At 39.9% G+C, this 19,517-nt stretch overlaps 1 protein-coding gene across 2 annotated transcripts in view; it reads right to left on the bottom strand.

The window, feature by feature from the left end:
• Positions 1-19,517, bottom strand: part of DSCAM (DS cell adhesion molecule) — a 693,896-nt gene that overhangs the window by 218,602 nt on the left and 455,777 nt on the right. For both annotated transcript variants that reach the window (XM_053220540.1, XM_053220541.1), the window contains exons 6-8: positions 18,746-19,021; positions 10,223-10,519; positions 9,116-9,391 (exon numbers count right to left, since the gene is read on the bottom strand). In XM_053220540.1, coding sequence (XP_053076515.1) covers positions 9,116-9,391; positions 10,223-10,519; positions 18,746-19,021 — 849 coding nt within the window. The remainder of the gene's footprint in view (positions 1-9,115; positions 9,392-10,222; positions 10,520-18,745; positions 19,022-19,517) is intronic.

Raw genomic sequence — 19,517 nt, 5'->3', positions numbered from 1 at the left:
AAGTGCAATAATTTTCTTGTCATCCTTTCTTTTTTTCTCATGCCTACATAATTCTCTCCTTCTCCACGTTCCCATGTTTAACAAGCCCAAGTATTGCAAAATATTATTTCTTCCACAATCTTAGCTTTAACTGAGTAAAAGCCTGCATTCTTTGACTTCGTAACAAAGCCAATACATAATCTTTTTCCTTTTCTTCTACTGAGAGAAAAAAAATTTGGGGTGTCATTTCTAAAAAAATCTAATGAAGGATTCCCTTGAAGAAAGGTACCAGCTTCGTTTTCCAGAATCAAAGGGGGGATTACAAGGTCTTCCACCTCCAGGACAAACCTGTCTGAAGAAGACAGTCAAGCTGACTTCAGAGCTCAATTCTGACATCCTATAACCAAAGGAGAGTCATTCTCTCCTGCGGGAGCTTGAGAGCGTAAATCGTCAGCCAGGGGAGTGAATGCAGCCACCTGCACCCATTAAACTCCTCCTTGGTAGTTTATCAAGGGGAGGGGTGGTACAAGTCCCCCACCTCATCAGCCTTCTTCTGTCACACTGGGAGTCACCAAAAGAATGTAAATCTCCATTTGAAACCACAAAGTCCCACAAAAGGAATGCACATTTACCACCTTACCCTACATTCCTCTACTAGGTCTATTTTCTCCCGTATTATTCATAAGAGAAACTATACCTTCCCTAAGCAGTTGCTGAAAATCAGTGCAAAAATTTTGTGAATGACAACAGTCTAAGGCCACGCGAGACCCAGCAAATAGGACCCTACATTCAACGCCGCTCAACTTTAATGAGGCACCTGAAAGAGAAAACTAGCCTGGAAATGCCGCATTTCCCCCCAAACAATACTAACAATGACCCCAGCAGCAAGCGGAGCTGATAAAGAGAGAAGAACGTCATCCTTGACAGAGGTGGGTCCCGAGGCTGGTTGGAACAGCAGAGGGGCAAGTGTCTGGAGTGGATGGCCCTGCCCATGGTGCCGCGCACAGAGCCGTGCCTCTCCCGGGGCCAAAGGGGCCAAACGGCATCAGCTGTCAGGAGCCCCCAAAGAATGATGTCATCGGCAGGCAGATTCCCGACTGCTCGCTCAGAGATGGGAGGCGAGCCCCATTTTTAATTCAGCCTCCACCTCCCCAGCTGCACCCACAGCAGCACTAGCCAGATCGCCGTGGCCACAGAGCAGGTGCAGAGGAGGACAAAGAGCTGTGCTGGGGGCAGAACGTGTCAACTGGTGCAGAGCCTTGTCCCTGTCAGGGAGCAGAATGCAAAAGGTCTCTACGGTCAGGCCAGAAACACTGCCAACGGCACCTAATTCTTCTGAAGCAGGGCATGAGAAAGGCGTGTCTTCCATTAGGATGGGAAAGTGCCACCACGATCACGGTGAAATGAGCTAAGGGGGAGCTAATGTCCGTGACCGCTCTTGTTGTGTTTCGAGCATCATCATCTCATCTCATTATTGGCCAACACTGATTTTTAAAAACTCATGAAAAAGCATTGTGAAAGCTTGATGCTCCTCAGTCACTCTTGACCTCTTACAGTGTTGACTGTCGCTCTCCACTCATTGGAGCCCTCCAAACCCATGTTCCAAAGTCCCTGTGGTCCGAATCCAGAATGGTGGTCCAGAGGCTGTCAACCAAACCTCACTCTCCAAAAGCCCTTCCCAAGCCATGACTACCGTAGGCTCCCTGTCTCAGCCTCTCGGTCACCCAGGCGAGGACTTCTGGAGTCGCCTCGGGTCCTTACCCACCCTCACTTTCCAAATCCATTCGTCCTTTTACTTCTCATCAATGTAACTAGTTCTCATTCTCTCTCTTAAATTAAGCCCTCAATAACCTCACGCGCTTCCTAATTGTTAAATAATCTTCTTTCTTAACTTTTCAAGGAGCTTTCTTCTTGGGTTCATTGCCTTGATTTCCTTCCCCTCCACCGTGGCCTCCCACTGCAATGCCGACTGCTTTTCTAAGGCCCACTACAGGGCTGCACTGGAATCCAAAGACCTGTATTTGAATCCCGAATACATTACTGGACAGCTTTGAGCAAGCCTCCCGCACGCTCTTAATTCCGCTTCTCTGCTCATGCTTTATGTACATTACAGAGTCACTGTGAGCATTAATTAAGGTTACACATATGAAAGCGTTTGTAAACTATAAAGTTTTATATAAATATAAATAGAAGGTGACATTTTTATGCGGCAGCCAATTAACTTTCTTGGCAGTGCTGGTCCCTAGCAATTAAAACACTCAATTAGGCACTGTTCAAGTTCAACGTGGCACCTAAAATGAGGAAGAGAAAGCTTTGAAATGTGTTAAATATAACCCTGCTTGTTAAATTGAAATGACGTGAAGGCATTTCGGCTTTCATTTCTCCCTACGTGCTCGGAAGCAGCACAATGGTGCTTCTAGTTGGTTACTATAATTCAGAACTGCTTATGTTTTAGGTATTACCAATAGTTAACGTGGTGTTTAAATCGATCTTTGAAGTTTGTGTTTTTTTTTTCAAAGTTGTAAGTCAATGCTACAAAATAAGCAAAGGGCCAAGACTATTAGCAAAAAGGACATGGATGGAAAATAATACTGCTTCCAAATGTTGTTGAAATAAAAGCACCCAGACGAGCCCCCCCCTCCCCCACACACCATGCTTTCAGTGTTTAAAAAGAAAAGAACCTCCTGGAAACAAGACAGAAATGGTGTGCCCCCCCCCAAGTTTGTGGCATTATTGACAGCAATGAGTGTGCCCACTTTCCAAGGAAGCCGACGTGTGAGGGATCACACTTGCTCTTCTGAAATTATCCGAATAGAATATTCACTGTGCAGTCTAACCAGAAAGGTAATCGAGCTGTTATTTATATAAACAAAATGAGAAAAGACTGTCTTTCAATCCTGATTCACAAAGCAAAAAAAATCTGTCTTTTCCTATCGTTCAGTTGATTTCTTATCTCTTCCCTTATCATAACCTTTATCTTAATTGAAATCAGTAAAGGTTATTAATTTTTTAAAAGCATTCATAGACCACAATCCCGGCCACTGGAGTGTGACTTAATTTACATATTTCATTTCAAAACATTTTAAAATCCAAATGTAAATGTTCAGAAGTCAATTCGGTTACAACCTTTCTAATAACATCTGAGGAAAGGCTAAAATTGCTCATGGTGTATAATTACTACTCTATATTGAAAGTTAGAAGTCATCTGAAGCAAGAAATGCAGGCAGTGTCTTAAACTGAATTACTCTAAATATTTTTGCTGCAGTGCAATGCAGGTAACTGTGACCAATGAATAAAAAAATGAAAGGGGATGTCAGGTGATACACAGAAACCCAGAATGCATTATTTTTCATCTGGGAAGTCCCACACAGACATACGCCGGCTTATCCTTGTACACCCAGCCTGCAATTTCCTCCTTTGGTGTCTACAGTTTGATCTGTCAACACAGAAGAGATGAAATTAAATAAAAGTAAAGGGGATGTGCTAGAGTACTGATAGCCAACAACTGTATTTAGTTCACAAGATGCTCCTCTTAAAACATGCTTTGAAGCAACGACTAACCAAAAGTCTATACTCTCTCCTCTGCCAAGACATCTGCGCGAAAGGTGAAACACATCCAAAGAACACCAACTCAACACCTCTTTGAGCAAGTTCAGTAGTCCAGGCTTCTTGGCAAACTCACTGTTAAGGTTTTTCCCATCAAATGTTTGTTAGTGTGTGAGAGTCTCATATGGTGGGCTCCATGGAGGTGTAACCTGTCATCCAGAAGGCTACCATCAGAGACTGCCGGGGACGTCTCCTGCTTTGTTCATTTGTCTATTGTAGGTTTCATCAAGACCTGCTTGGTTTCAACGTCATCCCGCATCTAGAGGATTTTCTGCTTTCTTCGTTCCCTCGTCCATCTGACTTCCTGCGGCACCTGACGTCTTCCTTCCACCTGGCCCCTTCCCCCATGCTTTCTATCAATGGTCTTTACTTGGCGTTTGCTGCCTAACATTATTCTTCTGGCCCCTGGGGCTGGTTTCCTTTAGGGAGAATTCTTAGCTATTGGACAGAACTTATTTTCTGAGGTGTTGACCTGCTTGGGGGCCTTTGTTTACCGAGCACATTTTACTAAGTAAAGTGAATACACATTCAGAAGTCATGATCAGCTCCGTTCATGTTTTAATTCACTATCTTGAGACAGCTTGCAATGTCTGTTGCTTTCATGTCCCTCTTTCTTTAGATAAGTGCAACCTTCTTCCTGGTGTGGAGGTATGGGGGTAAGTGGGCAGCCTGTCCAGGCACCCCATAGGTCTGCTCACAGTGACTGGTCCAGGAATGGGTGGTGGCCTATTCCTGGGAGGGAGCCAGAATCCCTCCCTACAAGTTTCCTATGTGGAACCATTGGGGAAAGGGCATGTGAGCCCAGGGACACTCAGGGCCAGTTTTCTTGCCGAATGGAAGGGCTACTCAGAGGGAACGAAGCCGATGTGTAGAGGGAAACACCAAAGAATCAGAAGCTTCAGATGGTAATTAAAGGTCTAGACCAGGCCTCCCCCAAGGCCTACGTTCTCTCTGTCCCTCCCAAAGTTTAGTTCAATACAACCTTGACCTCCACCCCTACCTCCCCTATACACTGTAGTAGTTGCTATTAAACCAGTCTGATTTGAGCTCCTACGCTTTGCAATCGATAGGATCATGGTTGATACACTGATCTGTCCTCATTGAGGAAATTTAAAGATACAGATTTAAATTTCAAACAGTTCTTGTACGAATTTCCATCAGACTTTACCTTCAGATATTTGGTGGACTAAATTTACTGTGAGTCTAACTAAGGGATTGATAAATCTGTCTATATGAGTGAAAATCTGCAGTGAGGTACACAGTCTCCTGATGGTCACATGTAGGCCCGTGTCTTACGCATTATTCATTCACCGATGTCTCCAAATCTACTTCTTAAGATTCCACTGTCCTAAATTCCACTCTTATCTATCCAACTGTCTATTTAGTGGATCCACTTAATGTTTCAAGCTCAGTACATCCAAAAGTAGACTCCTGATTTCTTCCCTTAAATTGCTTCACCGCATCTTCTCTTGGCTCAACTGACAGAAGCACTAGTCTTTCCATCGCTCAGGCCCAGATTTTATCCTCTTACACCTACATCCGATCCATCAGGGAATCCCATGGAGGAGACCTTCAAAATATATCCAGAATCTGTCTTCTCCTCACCCCCTCTCTGTCCCTTCTGGGCTTCAGCCTTGTCTCAGCAATAGAAGTCAGGCATACCCTTTTCCAACCCAGGCCAGGTGACATCTCTGTTTAATCTGACATCTCTGATCACCCCTCCATCTCACTCAAAGGAAAAACTCAAACCCTCCGAGCCCAGCCCTGGTCCTACATGAGAGGACCCTGCTAATTCGGACCATACCTCTACCCTGTGTCCACTTTGTTCCTGCCATATTGCCTCTCTACTAGTTCTCTAGGTTGCCAGGCCCACCCCTGACTATTTGTGTTCCCTCTGCCTAGAATGCTCTTTGTCCCGGGTATATGTTTGGCTATCTTGCCCACCTCCGTGTCCTTGATCAGATGTCAGTTTCTCAGAGAAGCCTTCCCCAACCTCCCTGTAGCAGTGCAGATCCCAAATCCCTTCAACTTCCCCACCCACTGACAGCTATTTCTCACCAGGCAACTATAATGAAATATTGCACAAAATAATATGTTCCTTCTTTCATTTGACCATCCTCGCCAAGAACCTGAAAATGATTATTCTACATAATATATCCTTAGAAGAAAAGAAATTCTTGAAACCAAAACTATCTGATTTGTTTTCTAAAATGATCAATACTTTGGTTATTAAGAGCTAATAAATTCTCCTTTTGGGTATAAGCCAGTTTGAGTCAGTTTCTGTCACATAAAATTAAAAGGATAAAGATTAATACATTGATTTCTGCTGGTCGAGAACATTTTAAGAATATAAGTGAATAATTCAAATGGTCTTTGTTTGAATTTATGTCTCCTAAAAACCTGACATTAGAATATCTGTATCCATTTATCTAACGGTCACACTCCTGGCAATTTTTCCTGAAATAAATCATCTTACAAGTAGATAAAGGCCAATGCATAGAGAAGGGCATTTGACACATCATTCAAAATGGTTAAATATTAGAAATAAATGAAATATTTATTTAAGAGTCTCTTATGGTTTGCTTCCTTCTCTAGGTTCTCTATCTTATTTTTGCTTTCCTTCCTTCCCTATGATCATGTGTTGTGTTTCCTAAATTCCAAATATGAATGAAATAATATGATATTTGTCTTTTCCTGCCTGACCTATTTCCCTCGGCCTAATACACCCTAGTTCTATCCACATTGTTGCAAATAGCAAGATTTCATTCTTTTTGACTGCTGATGCACTGGGTGTTATGTGTAAGTGATAAACACTAGGTACCACTCCTGAAACCAACACTACACTGTATGTTAACTAACTTGAATTTAAATAAATAAATTAAAAGAGAAGCTTATATTCTGGTGGCAGCTAATTTAGAAAAAAAGAAAGAAAGAAAGAAAGAAAGAAAGAAAGAAAGAAAAGAAAAGAAAAGAAAGAAAAGAAAAGAAAAGAAAAGAAAGAAATATTTAGCACCAAGATATTTTCCAAATGTAATCTGAAGACCTCTGGGGATCCCTGAGAACATTTTAGGGAGATGGCAAAAAGATAATCATTTTCACTGTAACACTAAGGTATTATTCACCTTTCTCATTGGGGTGACATTTGCATAGATACACAAAAGTAACGGTGGGTAAGACTGCTGGGGCCTTCACCCAAATCATGGCAGTGACACCAAAATGTACTAGCTGTCACTGTGTTGTTTACCACCACACAGTCCCAATTTTTGTCAAAAGCAGTTTCTAAGGACACTTTATGGAGCCATAAAAATAATAAGCCCATGACATTTCCAGAGTTCTATGCTCTGTGTAACAAAATGGGGAAAATGCACAAAGCACTTGATCTCTCTGCTGAGCAGGAAGGTTGTCTTGAAGCAAAGTACTTGTGCACTTGTCTGAGTTACAAGCTCAACTAGCCACTCTTTTCATGGAATTCCATTGTTTCCACAGAGAATGGCTGCCTAAAAGCTATAGCTATTCAGGCTTGGGTAACTAGCAGACATTTTCCTAGAAAAAAAAGAAATAAGCCTGTCACTCCTATGATCACAACTGACTGTATTTGCTGCAAACAATGAAATTGAAACTTTCAAGCAAAAGAATAGACTTTTGTAAGACTTGTATCTGTCACTATGAACTCGACAGCTTCCCAATACTGAAATACTTTTCTGATGAAACCATGGTGATATTCTGACATTATTATAAATTGTGTCAATGTTTCAAAAATCTACCTAACTCAGCAAACCAATAATTTCCAAATGATCAACTTACTATGTTACAAAACAATGTGTGGGTAAGACATTCGTTCAGATAGAAAATGAATTTTAAGACAGCAAAGCACCAAACATTCATTGATCTAGCTTCTAATTCTCCAATGCAGCTAATATTTAAGATACTGACATGTTTTAATTCTCTACATTGTATTATACTTTCTGGTTTATTTGCTTGTTTTGTTTGTTTACTGTTTGTCTCTCATGATTGGAAGGAAAGTTCGACAGGAAAAGAAACTTGTCTACCTTCTTCATCACTGTTTCCCTCAATGCCTGGAGTAGAGCCCAGCATCAAGCAGATGTTTCAGGAATGGCAGTTGAAGAAATAAATTCAACTACAAAATGAAGTTTTATGCAGCTATCACAGTCTGGTTTACCAAGAAATTCTAATGATCTGAGAAAAGTCTTAAGATATGTGGCTATTTTTAAAAGATTCAAAATTATTAATGTGAAATTATACCTCATATATGCTACATATTATATAACATATATGATATATTACACAGATTATATGTGTGCATGAACATCTGTGTGTGTGTGTGTGTGTGTGTGTGTGTGTGTGTGTGTGTGTGTGTATTTACAGGTGTCCTGGAAAGGTAAACTAACAAGGTTTATAGGGGAAAAAGGTTGGGGAAGGCCATGGAAAACTTTGTTCATCCCCCAAAGTTCATCCTGGTGAACTGAGATGTAAAGAATCATTTAAAAATCAAGGAATTTTTCTGTGGAGCTCTTTAATCATATAATTCCTATGTTGTTGTTTTGACCTGATCATCTATTCAACATGAGAAGTCTGTTTGAAGTCTTGATATGTTACAGAAAACCTCTTCTGGTAGGATTCTGCAAGAACGTGCTTTCAGGATTTTTTAGGAAAACAAAAATTCAGATGGTTCTCAACTTAGGATGGTTCAACTTATGATTTTTCCACTTCATGATGGTGTAGAAGACGAGTGCATCCAGTAGAAACTGTACTTTGAATTTTGAACCTACTCCCCCCCCCCCCCCCGCCACCCAGAGCTGGTGCTATGCAGTAGATACCCTCACGTTGATGCTAGACGACTCCCAGTCAGCCAGCAGTCACAGGGGTAAACAACCCAAACGGACAACCATACTTCACCCACACAACCTTTCTGTTCTTCACTTTCTGTACTGTATTCAATACATTACAGGATATAGCCAACATTTTATTATAAAGTCAGATTTGCATTGCATGATTTTTGCCCAACTGCAGACGAATGTTACTGTTCTGAGCATGTTTCAGGTAGGCTAGGCTAAGCTACGAGGTTTGGTAGTGAGATATATTGAATACATTTTTGCCTTACTACATTTTCAACTTACAATGAGTTTATTGGGACGTAACCCCATCGTAAGTGGAGGAAGATCTATATGTGTTTTAAAATGATCTGTCGGACAACTAGGTAACGAAGCCAATGATCTCTCTCTCTCTCTCTCTCTCTTCTTGTGGTAATACTGACAACACATGTCCTCTGGAAAACCAAACCAAAAATTCCACGTGAAAAGAAAATCATATCAACCACAGCTCTTGATGCAGGAGTGGATGCATCGAGGAGTCAAGAGATCAGAACATGTGAGGTACTCTATCCTTCCTGTTTTTGGAACTGTCCTACTGTAAACATGCAGCTTCTAAGATCCCCCCTGCTCTTCATCGTCCCTCTGGTGAAAGAGCTGAGTAAGGGCAAGACGTGTGGGGACAGGGAGAGCAGCCTTACCTTTGACCGTCACGTGGACACTCTGGCTGGTGGAGAGCTGCGGTTGAACCAGCACGTTGCACGTGTACTCTCCCTCATCCACTTCCTTTTGCACATCTGAGAGTTTTAGAGTGCCGTTGTTCTCAAATGCCACTTGGCGGTGGTTGAAAGGAAGCAGATTAGAGTTCTTGTACCATTTGATGGAGTAATACGGATAGCCAATCACACGGCAGTGGATGTACGTGTCCCGTCCTGCGATGGCTGTGATATTTTTCATTGGCCGAATGCTTGCAGGCCCTAGAGAGACACAAAGGAACTCTTGAAAATAATTTAAGGGTACATCTCATGTGTGGAAACGGGTACACTTTTCCTTGAGTAAAAGAAAACCAATGTAGATTATTTTCATGTGAAAAATATCTTTTTCAACTTTTCTATTACACGATCTTCTCTGCATTTGGATTCTTCTACTGAGCAGTCCTTCTTTTTCCTTTTAGTTTCATTACTTTCAAATGGATCGAAGGAGTGTTAAATGCTCTAAGTATCAACTACTTCTATGAAAACGTCTTGAATTACAAGAGAAGAGGCAATTTCTTCAACAAAAAGTAATTAGTCCGCCCTGAACAATCATGCTGTTTTTTGTGAAAACACCGGGAGCAATTCAATTTTCAAACTCTATGACGTAGGTTTATCAAGATGGAGGTTATGCCATGGTGCACTATGAATGTAAGTTAAAATACCAGGTACATGGAGCTTTACCATGAATGTGGAAGAACAGAAGAGGAGGAGGAAGGAAAAGAGCGTGCAGAGCATAAACCGAGAAAGAAAAGATCAAGTGGACAAATCGAAGAGTAACAAAGAGAACAAGCTGACTGAAAAGAACAAAATGCCACTTCCCACATGAACCCAATCTGGGCCATTATGGAGCCGAAAGGAGAGGGTAGGAAATGGGAAGCAACGGCGAATCTGTTTTCGGCATTCCGAGACTCAGCTCAGGGCATGCAGAAACCTTCTTCTCCACTACAGTGAGTTAGATGTGTTTTTTTTTTTTTTTTTGGGTTTTTTGTTGGTTTTTTTTGTTTTTTGTTTTTTTGTTTTTTGTTTTTTTTGAGGAGCTGATTTGACAAGCACCTCTTACGTTTATTCGAGCCTGGTACAGGACGACTCCCGCCGAATTGTTGGCAGTGCAGCGGTAGACTCCCCCATCCCGGACCTGAGAGCTGGAGATGTTCAGGTAGCTGACCACGTTTCCCTCCGATGTGATCATCTGGCTGATGCGGTGACTGCCACCCTTGAGGATCGGGTCGTCGTCCAGGGTCCACGTGATGGTGGGCAACGGAGTTCCCTTGACGTTGCACATGAGGGAGACTGGTTCTGCTGGACTCACCACTTTTTCACTAAAGGCAGAAATAATTTTGGGAGTTCCGTCTGCAGGAAGACAAAGGATGGAAGGAAGTGGCACATACAAATAATTAAACGGCCTCCAAGTACATTTGTGTAATGGTTAGGAGACAGACATGCTGGTTATTGAACACTACAGGCAAGTCTGGTTTTATGGCTAGAGCTAAATTCCAAGCAGAGCAAGATTTCATTTTCAAAATAGGCAAACAGTGTTAGCAACCTTTAATAAATTACTTCTGTATATTTCCTGACTGTCCTAAGAAGAACAATCATGCAACCCAGATGCTCAAGTTACACAACGTCAGCTCCCAAGAAGTCTACAATCTAGAACTGTTAGGTCCCTATTACATGTTATAAACACAGAGGAAACCCACCCCTCCAAATGGTCACTTTAGCCTTCTACTTCTGAGATAATTAGGGCTTATGGCCCAGGGACTTGTTCAGAGGAGGAAAGACTGACAGACGGATAGGTTCACCTTATTTATTTTCTCATAAAAAATCATCCTTTATAGTTTTAATGATAAGTGGGAAGTCCATGTAAATGTCATGGAAACTCTGAGAGTGGGATCAAAGCCAAATAAACTTTGAGTCTTCCAGTGTGTAATAAATATCTCTGTAAGTGTCTTAAGTTGGTGGCTGTACAAATTTATCATCCAACATGGGACCGTTCCGAGAACAAAACAGATACCAGAAGTAATTATGCCAGGGAGGCAGGCACAGCCTCAGACTGTCCCAGGCAAAGTAAGATCTAGGTCTTAGGGAGTTTTCCACAGGAATTTCCAATATTTTCAACAAAGACAAAATTTTCATACTCCATTGTCTTTCCGTCATATATATGAACCATTTCCCTCATACTGTATGGTAGCAATCATAAATGCATGCATATATATGCATACATATTCACATATATGTATATATATATATTTACACACACACACACACACACACACACACACACACACACACACATTCACTGCTGACAAATTGGAAAGCAAACAAATGGAGGAAACACACCTGAAGCTAGCTCACAATTCCATCACAGAAAGATAACTCTTAACACTTACAAGTACCCCTGAAGAGTTTCTCTTTCTGCCCTCCCCCCCTCCCCGCCCCACCCACTCCTCCTCTCTGGAAACCTGGAAGCCTATTTCTGTGGCCAGAGGGACCAGCCATGTAGGGTTCTCCTGATGCGGGTGCTTTGCTGAGCCCTCTACCATCTTTCCTCTTGCAAATTCCTGAATGTCAATTTCATTCCAACTCCTGGGTGACTGGAGAAGGCCCTTGAGTATGTTTTTTCCCCACATGCAACCACAGTGGAGTATTGCAGTGTTCTTGAATTGCAAACATCTTGCTTTAGTATCAAAGATGAAAAAAAGGGCTTCATAATATTAAAGTAAAGAACCTGTGTTTTTACCCTTAGGACACCACACACTCTGCTTCATCATGCTCTGCCTTTATTTACGGAGAAGTGAGACGTCACCATGATTGTTATCCTTTGTACGTAATCGGCTGTCGATGCTGAGGAATGTTATTTTATTTAATCTTACAATTCAACTTTTTTTTTGAATGTGCAGAGCTGTATATTTCTTTGCACTGATTTTTACACTATGCACTGAAAACGTGTCTTTTTTAAAAATCTGTTTTGTAACTGTTTTCTTCAGTTACACCGTTTTTTTGTAGATATAGTTTACATACAGTGGCACATACAGATCTTAAGTGTACAAGCAGAATATTTTGTTAAATATGTACACTGTGTAACCACCCAAATGACTGCAACATAAAGCGTTTCAGGACCCCACAACTTGCCCAGGGTTCCTTTCAACCAATCCCCTCTCACCAGAGGGAATCACTGTCCTGATTTCTTTCAATGTGACTTTGTTTGCCTCTTCTTGAACTTCAAATCCATATAATCCTAGAGTGTGGGTTCTCTATCCTGCAAACATTCTACTATTACCATAGGACAGGCAGCGAAATTAAGAAATGAAACTTTGGAAGTGTTCTATCACCTAACACACAGTCCATATGGAAAGTCTGTCTGCCGACCAACAATGTCCCTCCCAGCTCTCTCTCCCAGCCCAACCAGTACCATACATCCCATTTATCTGTCATGCTTCCTTAGCATGCATCCTTCAATCTGGATCATTCTTTGGTCTCTTCTGTATTTTTTGGCTTTAACATTTTGAAGAATTACTCCATAGCCAGTTGTTCACACTGGGTTTTTTTTTTGTTTTGTCATGATTAGATGCAGGTTGTGCATTTTTTGCAAGGGTATCATGGAAATAATGTTGTCTTTATGTGCTTATTGGCCATTTGTGTATCTCCTTTTATGAAATATCTACTCAAATCTTTTGTCCGTCGTTATGTTAGACTACATTTTATTGATTTGTAGGAGTTCTTTATGTATGTTGAAAACAAATATTTATCATGTATCTTATAATGGTCAAATATACTTGTCAGATATATTAGTTACATAAAATGTGTGCCAGACATTACATATATATATATATATATATATATATATATATATATATATATAATAGATGTGTGTTTTTGCATATGTAAAATGTTCTTTCAGTTTGTAGTTGTCTTTTATTTTCTTAATGGTGTATTTGACTTTACTGCTTTCTTTATCCTAAGAAAGCTTTGCCTACCATTCAGACGATGAATAATTCTTCTATGTTTCCTTTTAGAGACTTCATAGTTTGGGATTTTATATCCCAGTCTATATTTTAGAGCAAATTAAATCTGTGTAAGGTATAAGGTGTGAGATAGGGATTGATATTCATTTTTTGTTGTTGTTGTTATTACATTCATTGTGTAGCACTGTTTGTCAAAAAGACTTTCCTTTACCTTTGGAACATTGTGGACTCTCTTGCAAATTAATTTATCATATATGTGTGTGGGCATATTCTAGACCATCCAGTATGTTCTATTGAGTTATGTATCTGTATTGTTTAATGTAGCTAGTATGAGTCCTCCAACTTTATTCTTTTTTAAAGATTGCACAATTCTCAGTCCTTTAACTTTCTCATGCATGTCTTTTAAATCAACTTAGACTATAGGACTTCCATTTTTCTTTATTTTTTTAAATGCTTATTTATTTATTTTGAGAGAGGAAGAAAGCAAGAGACAGCAGGGGGGGGAAGACAGAGAGGGAGAGAGAGAATCCCAAGCAGGCTTCATGCTCAGTGCAGAGCTCAACATGGGGCTCGAGCTCACGACTGCAAGATCATGCCTTGAGCCGATATAAAGAGTTGTACACTTAACCAACTGAGCCACCTAGGTGTCCCCAGATTTTCACTTTTCTACGCTGTTGGGATTTTTATTAGGATTACATTGATTACCTTACAGAGGACTGCTACCTTAAAAATATTTAGCTTTCTAATCCTTAAATATGGTATACTTTCCAGTTTTTTAGGTCATCACAATTCAATATTAGCAATGTATAGTTGTATAGTTTCACATGTTGAAATCTTTCACATCTGTTGTTAAATTTATTCCCAAGTATCTTTTGTGTTATCCTAATATAAATGGAAATTTTAAAATATTATTTTCCAATTGTTGGTTTCTACTATATAAACACAAAAAAAATTGTGCTTTTGTATCTTGAGTTTCTAAACTTATCTGGGAATTGTTTTATAGATTACTTGGAATTTTCTATGTAAACAACAAGGTCTGTGATTAAAGACAGTTGAGACTTTTCCTTTCCAAATTTTGTGCATTTTACTTATTATTCATGCCTACCTAGGACTTCTGGAACAGTGTTGAATAGAAGACGTATTTGTGAACATCCTCAGTCCCAATGTTAAAGGAAAAATATTTAGCCCTCAACCATTAAGTATGAATAAATAAATCATTTAAGTAAATAAATTCATAAATGCCATTAGGTCAAAGAAGTTCCTTACATTTCTAGTTTCCTGAGAATTTTTTATTCTGAATGGATGTTGAATCCTGTCAAATGGTGTTTTCTGAATATACTGAAATCATCAATTGGTTTTTCTCCTATATTCTATTAATATGATGCCTTATACATACATAAATTTTGATTTTATGTTTTGCCAATCGTACGTTTATGGGATAAATTCGAACTCAGTTTTATATTGATATAGATACAGATATACATATTTGTGTGTGTGTATATACATGTATATACACACACACAACATATATATACACACACATATTTATGTAGAGATATATACACATAAATATTCATATGTCTAATATATGTGTGTGTGCATCTATATAATTTTGATTTCATGTACTAAAAGTGAAAATTATGTTACTTCATGTGAAATGTAAAAACCCTAGCACAAATAATTTCATTTATATTCTGTGCTTTGTGTTATTACATCTATTTATACCTAAACTCTATAAAACAGTGTTATAATTTTATAATTTGTCAATTATTATTTAAAGACATTAAAAGAGAAAAAAATTCTGAATGCTTACTAACATATTTCCTGCCTTTTCTAATGGGCTTTATGCCTACAGATCTGAATTTCCATTTTAGGTCATTTCCTTTTTGCCTTCAGTGACTTCATGTGTCAAAACTTCTGCTATCACATTCTTCAGCTTTGGTTTATTGAAAATATCTACTTTCCCTGTTTTTTAAAGACTATTCTTCACAGATATAGGAACCTAGGTCAACAGGGATTTTTTTTTTTTTTATCCTTGTCAACATTTCAAAGATGTTGTTCCACTGTCTTCTGTCCTCCAAAATATCTGATGAGAAGTCATCCATCATTTGTACTGATATCTCCTCTCTCAGGGGCGCCTGGGTGGCTCAGTCAGTTGAGCATCCGACTTCAGCTCAGGTCATGAACTCTCAGTCTGTGAGTTCAAGCCCCACGTCGGGTTCTGTGCAGACAGCTCGGAGCCTGGAGCCTGCTTCAGATTCTGTGTCTCCCTCTCTCTCTCTGCCCCTCCCCTGTTCATGCTCTGTCTCTCTCACTCTCAAAAATGAATAAATGTTTAAAAAAATTAAAAACAGAAAAGAGTTCTCCTCTCTCAGATTTATAAGATTTTTTAATTTATCTTTGGTTTTCAGCAACAGGACTCTTTATAATGTGTCTGCATGTGATTATATTTATACTTGAGATTTACTGATTTTTGGCTCTGTAACTTTAATACCAAAATTGGGAAAACTGTCACCATTATTTCTTCAAATATTTTTTTCTTCCCCAGTCTCAATCTTCTGTTTTTCTGGACTTCTAATTATATGGAGATCAGACCATCTAATGAATGTCCCATGTCATTGAGACGCTGCTCACTTCCTTTGCAGATTTCTTTCTCTCTGTGCTTCAAACAGGATAATGTATTCTAATTTATCTTCAAATTCACTGATCCTTTCTTCCTTCTCCAATCTTCCATTAAAGCCAATACACTGAATTTTTATATTTCTACTGGTTCCTTTTTATAGTTTTCATTTGCTCTTCTGGTCTTTCCCAGATAATTATTCATTACGCCCGTATTTTCCTTATTGAACATATTTTATTTATTTGTTTGTTTGTTTATTTAAGATGTTTACGTATTTTGAGAGAGAGAGAGGAGACAGAATGAGTGGGGGAGTGGGGGAGAGGGGCAGAGGGAAAGACAGAATCCCAAGCAGGCTCCATGCTGTTAGCACAGAGCTGAACACAGGACTCAGTCCCAGGAACAGTGAGATCATGGCCTGAGCTGAAATCAGGAGTTGGACGCTTAACCGACTGAGCCACCCAGGTGACCCTAAGGTATTGACCATATTTTAAATAGAAGTTTTTAAGTCTTTGTCTAACATTCATCTGGGTTCTCTCAAGGTCTATTTCTACTACCTACTTTCTCTTTTTTGTATGTCTAGTTATTTTTATTTTTAATTTTTACTGGGATTATCTTCCACATTTTCCAGTCCGGGTGTCAAGTAAGTGTTTCAGGGAAGTTTATCTTTAGATTTCAGGACTCCCCACTGTTCGGAATTTAAGGAATTCCCTCCTTACTGGAATTTCAACTTATCTTCCTCAACGGCAGGTGATTTGGCATTGCAGCCTTTTGTCCTTCTGTATGTCAGTCCCATAGAACTATAGCTTTCTGCTTTTCTTCTAGTATTAGAGGTTTCCCCTCCTACCTCACAAAGCCTGGGGACTGTCCTCAGGGGAAAAGTGGTATCAGTGCACATGTCACCTAACCCTTTCCTCTTCTTTCATGGGTCAAATCCTTTCCGCCCGCTCTTGCGTGTTTCTCCAGTGTCGACATACAGTTTTGCTTTTCCCCAAGTTCATAATTTTGATCTGCTTCCAGGTTAATCTGATACATCTATTCTATCGTTGTCTGAAGTAGGACCTGTTCTTATTCTTTTTTATTATTCCGTTCTCCAGTTACTCTGGTTTGATCTTGAATCTCTAATGATCAGATCTCAGTTTCTTCAGACTTCCAGTTTCTTTTAAAACTCCCAGTTTCTTTGGCCTCCTAGAAAATACTCCCAGATTCTGCGTTTATATCAGTGGTCATTCTCAGCTCACAGTATTGTGAGTTTTTATAATTTACATTAGCCCAAAGCTACTTCAATGGGAATAATAGGAGGTTATAGCCCAGGATACTAGTTAGAGTCCATTTTAAGGCATACTAGATATGTATTTATAACCACACTTCTGCTCTCTTTTGCTACATTCGTACTGTCATCTCTTAGAAGAGAAAAAATAAAGTGAAGCTTCTTGTCCTGAATGGAAACTGACACGCGACAAATAAATCCATGAGAATGCTCGCTATGCTCCTCTGCCCCGCCTTTTTTTTTTTTTTATATTCAAGTGACAGGCTTTTTTGGAGATGAAAGCAGACATTATTTTCCCAGTGAGACCTGAGTGTCTTTGAAATCTTTCTTGCTGTCACTCTCTGATAACCTGAAATCTTTCGACATCATTATGGATTATCAATATGCTCTTTAGGTTTTCTTAGTCACACGAGATAGTTGCCAAGGTAACTAGGCCTAGACAGGTACTCTGTCCCTCTTCTACAAAGAATCTAAAAATAGTGGCTATGTAAGGACTATAGTGCATCAGCAGCACCAAACTGGCTCTGTACAAATTGATTACTTTCTGTACTTAATTATTACGGGGAACATGGTGTCAGGCATTTAATATGAGTCCCAAGCCTTCTGGTAATTTTGCCTCTGCTTTAAAAAAAAAAAAAAAACGGTTTGCAAGAAAATGCCCGAATCAAAATAAGAATCTCATTGCTAAGCCCGCTTCTTCTTAAAAATAAGTTAAGGTTAAAAAAACAATAACAGAAATATCCCCTAAGAGCATCAAGGCATATTTTAAACTAATGTTTGTACGTAAATATTTTTTCTCTTTAGACTATATGAAAGTCACATCATTATTGTAATCAATTGACATCAAATGAATTTTAAATTATATGTAAAGACAGAATTTCCAATAAGACACACACACATACACAGACAAAAGCTTGTTCAATTATCCGGTGACAAATGTATGTCTCACTTGAATGTTACCTTGATAGCTTTTTTTCCCTGGCTGATTGATAACCTTGAAGATGTAAGCAGGACAGTAAGAAAAGAAAACAACACACCTGAAACCTACTATAATAACCCGATGTCATTCCTCACAAATTCTGTTCACCTAAATTGGTGAATATCTGGACCCGATCAGTGACAACTGTGCAAACCAGACGCCATTTTTTTTTCTTTCCACCAAGTACTACACTGAAATTGTGCCCTACACTTTGCCCGTAAAATTGTATTTCTCAGCTGGGGGCTGTTATTTCCTTATCTCTCCCCACCCCCAACCCTGGGATATTTGGCAATGTCTGGAGGTATTTTCGGTTGTCACAACTTGGATGCTGCTAGCATCTAGCGGGCAGAGGCCAGAGATGCTGGTAACCACCCTATAGCATCAAATGGCTCTTCCAACAAAGCATCATCGAGAAACTCCAGTCTGGGCTAACACACCGTCAACCAAACTATATGTTCCACGTTTCTGAGGTCTGTAACTTGACAAGTAACTAAACACATGAGTGGGCGACATTTATGTTACTTAACTTTATGTGAAGTTACTTTTATGACTTCTACCATTTATAACTTTCACCAACACTTGGTCTCTTATTAGCCCGGCGTATCCTGAGAAACCAGGGCCGAGTTATTAGCTAGCCAGACAGACAGAAATCCTAACACTGGGAGTTATCAGCACTGCTTCATCATTCTTCTGAGTGCTCTGCGTTTGGGTTCTTTTGCAGCTGAACCCTATAACAAGGCCCACTGACCTTCAAGGACCACCTGCACATAGTCTTGAGCGGACAGCTTATCCTTGCGCACAAAGCACTGGTATGCGCCCCCGTCACTTTTGACCATGTGATCCATTATAAGGTTTTCGTGGTTGATCCCTGTGATCCTCACATTTTTTCCAGGGTTGAGGATTTCACCGTTTCGGTACCAGGAGAGTTCCTGGTCCTCACTGCCTGTCACGCTGCAGGACAAGGAAACCTGGCTACCCACGCTGCTTTTAACTTTCCTGGGGCTGATGGTAGCTTTCAGTGGCTCTGGAAATTTTGGTGAGAGAAAAAAAAGAAGGTAAGAACATCACATACATAGACATCATTTCAACAACATCCTGAGCTTCTGACAAGGCAAATGCATCATTGTAAGCAATGCTACACAGTTCTTAGGTTCTGGATTATTCCATAGTGCGCCATTTTGTTCAGGAGCACCCTCTTTACGCTTTGTTTTTTTTTTCTGGTCTTGTTTCTCTGTGTGGCAAACAGACCAACATTTGGTCAAACTGCTTTCTCACTGGGTAAGTGTGGGGATTCACCCACTGACAATAAGAAATGCCAAGTTCTGGCCACCAATAAGGACACAGGTATTGGAACATTTAAATCCTATTTGCCTTGTCCCACGGTAGCATTGACGGGTTTCTCTGGACCATTCTCACACAGTCGTAACACCTGCTCATACCCCCTTTGTGGCTCAACAAGGGCCCATAACACACAGCTGTAAGAAAATAGGTTGATATTAGACTTTGTGACCAATGAAACA

The sequence above is a fragment of the Acinonyx jubatus genome, chromosome C2 (assembly GCF_027475565.1).
Source record: "Acinonyx jubatus isolate Ajub_Pintada_27869175 chromosome C2, VMU_Ajub_asm_v1.0, whole genome shotgun sequence".
Classification (NCBI taxonomy): domain Eukaryota; kingdom Metazoa; phylum Chordata; class Mammalia; order Carnivora; family Felidae; genus Acinonyx; species Acinonyx jubatus.
This window is presented reverse-complemented; position numbering and strand designations above follow the sequence as displayed.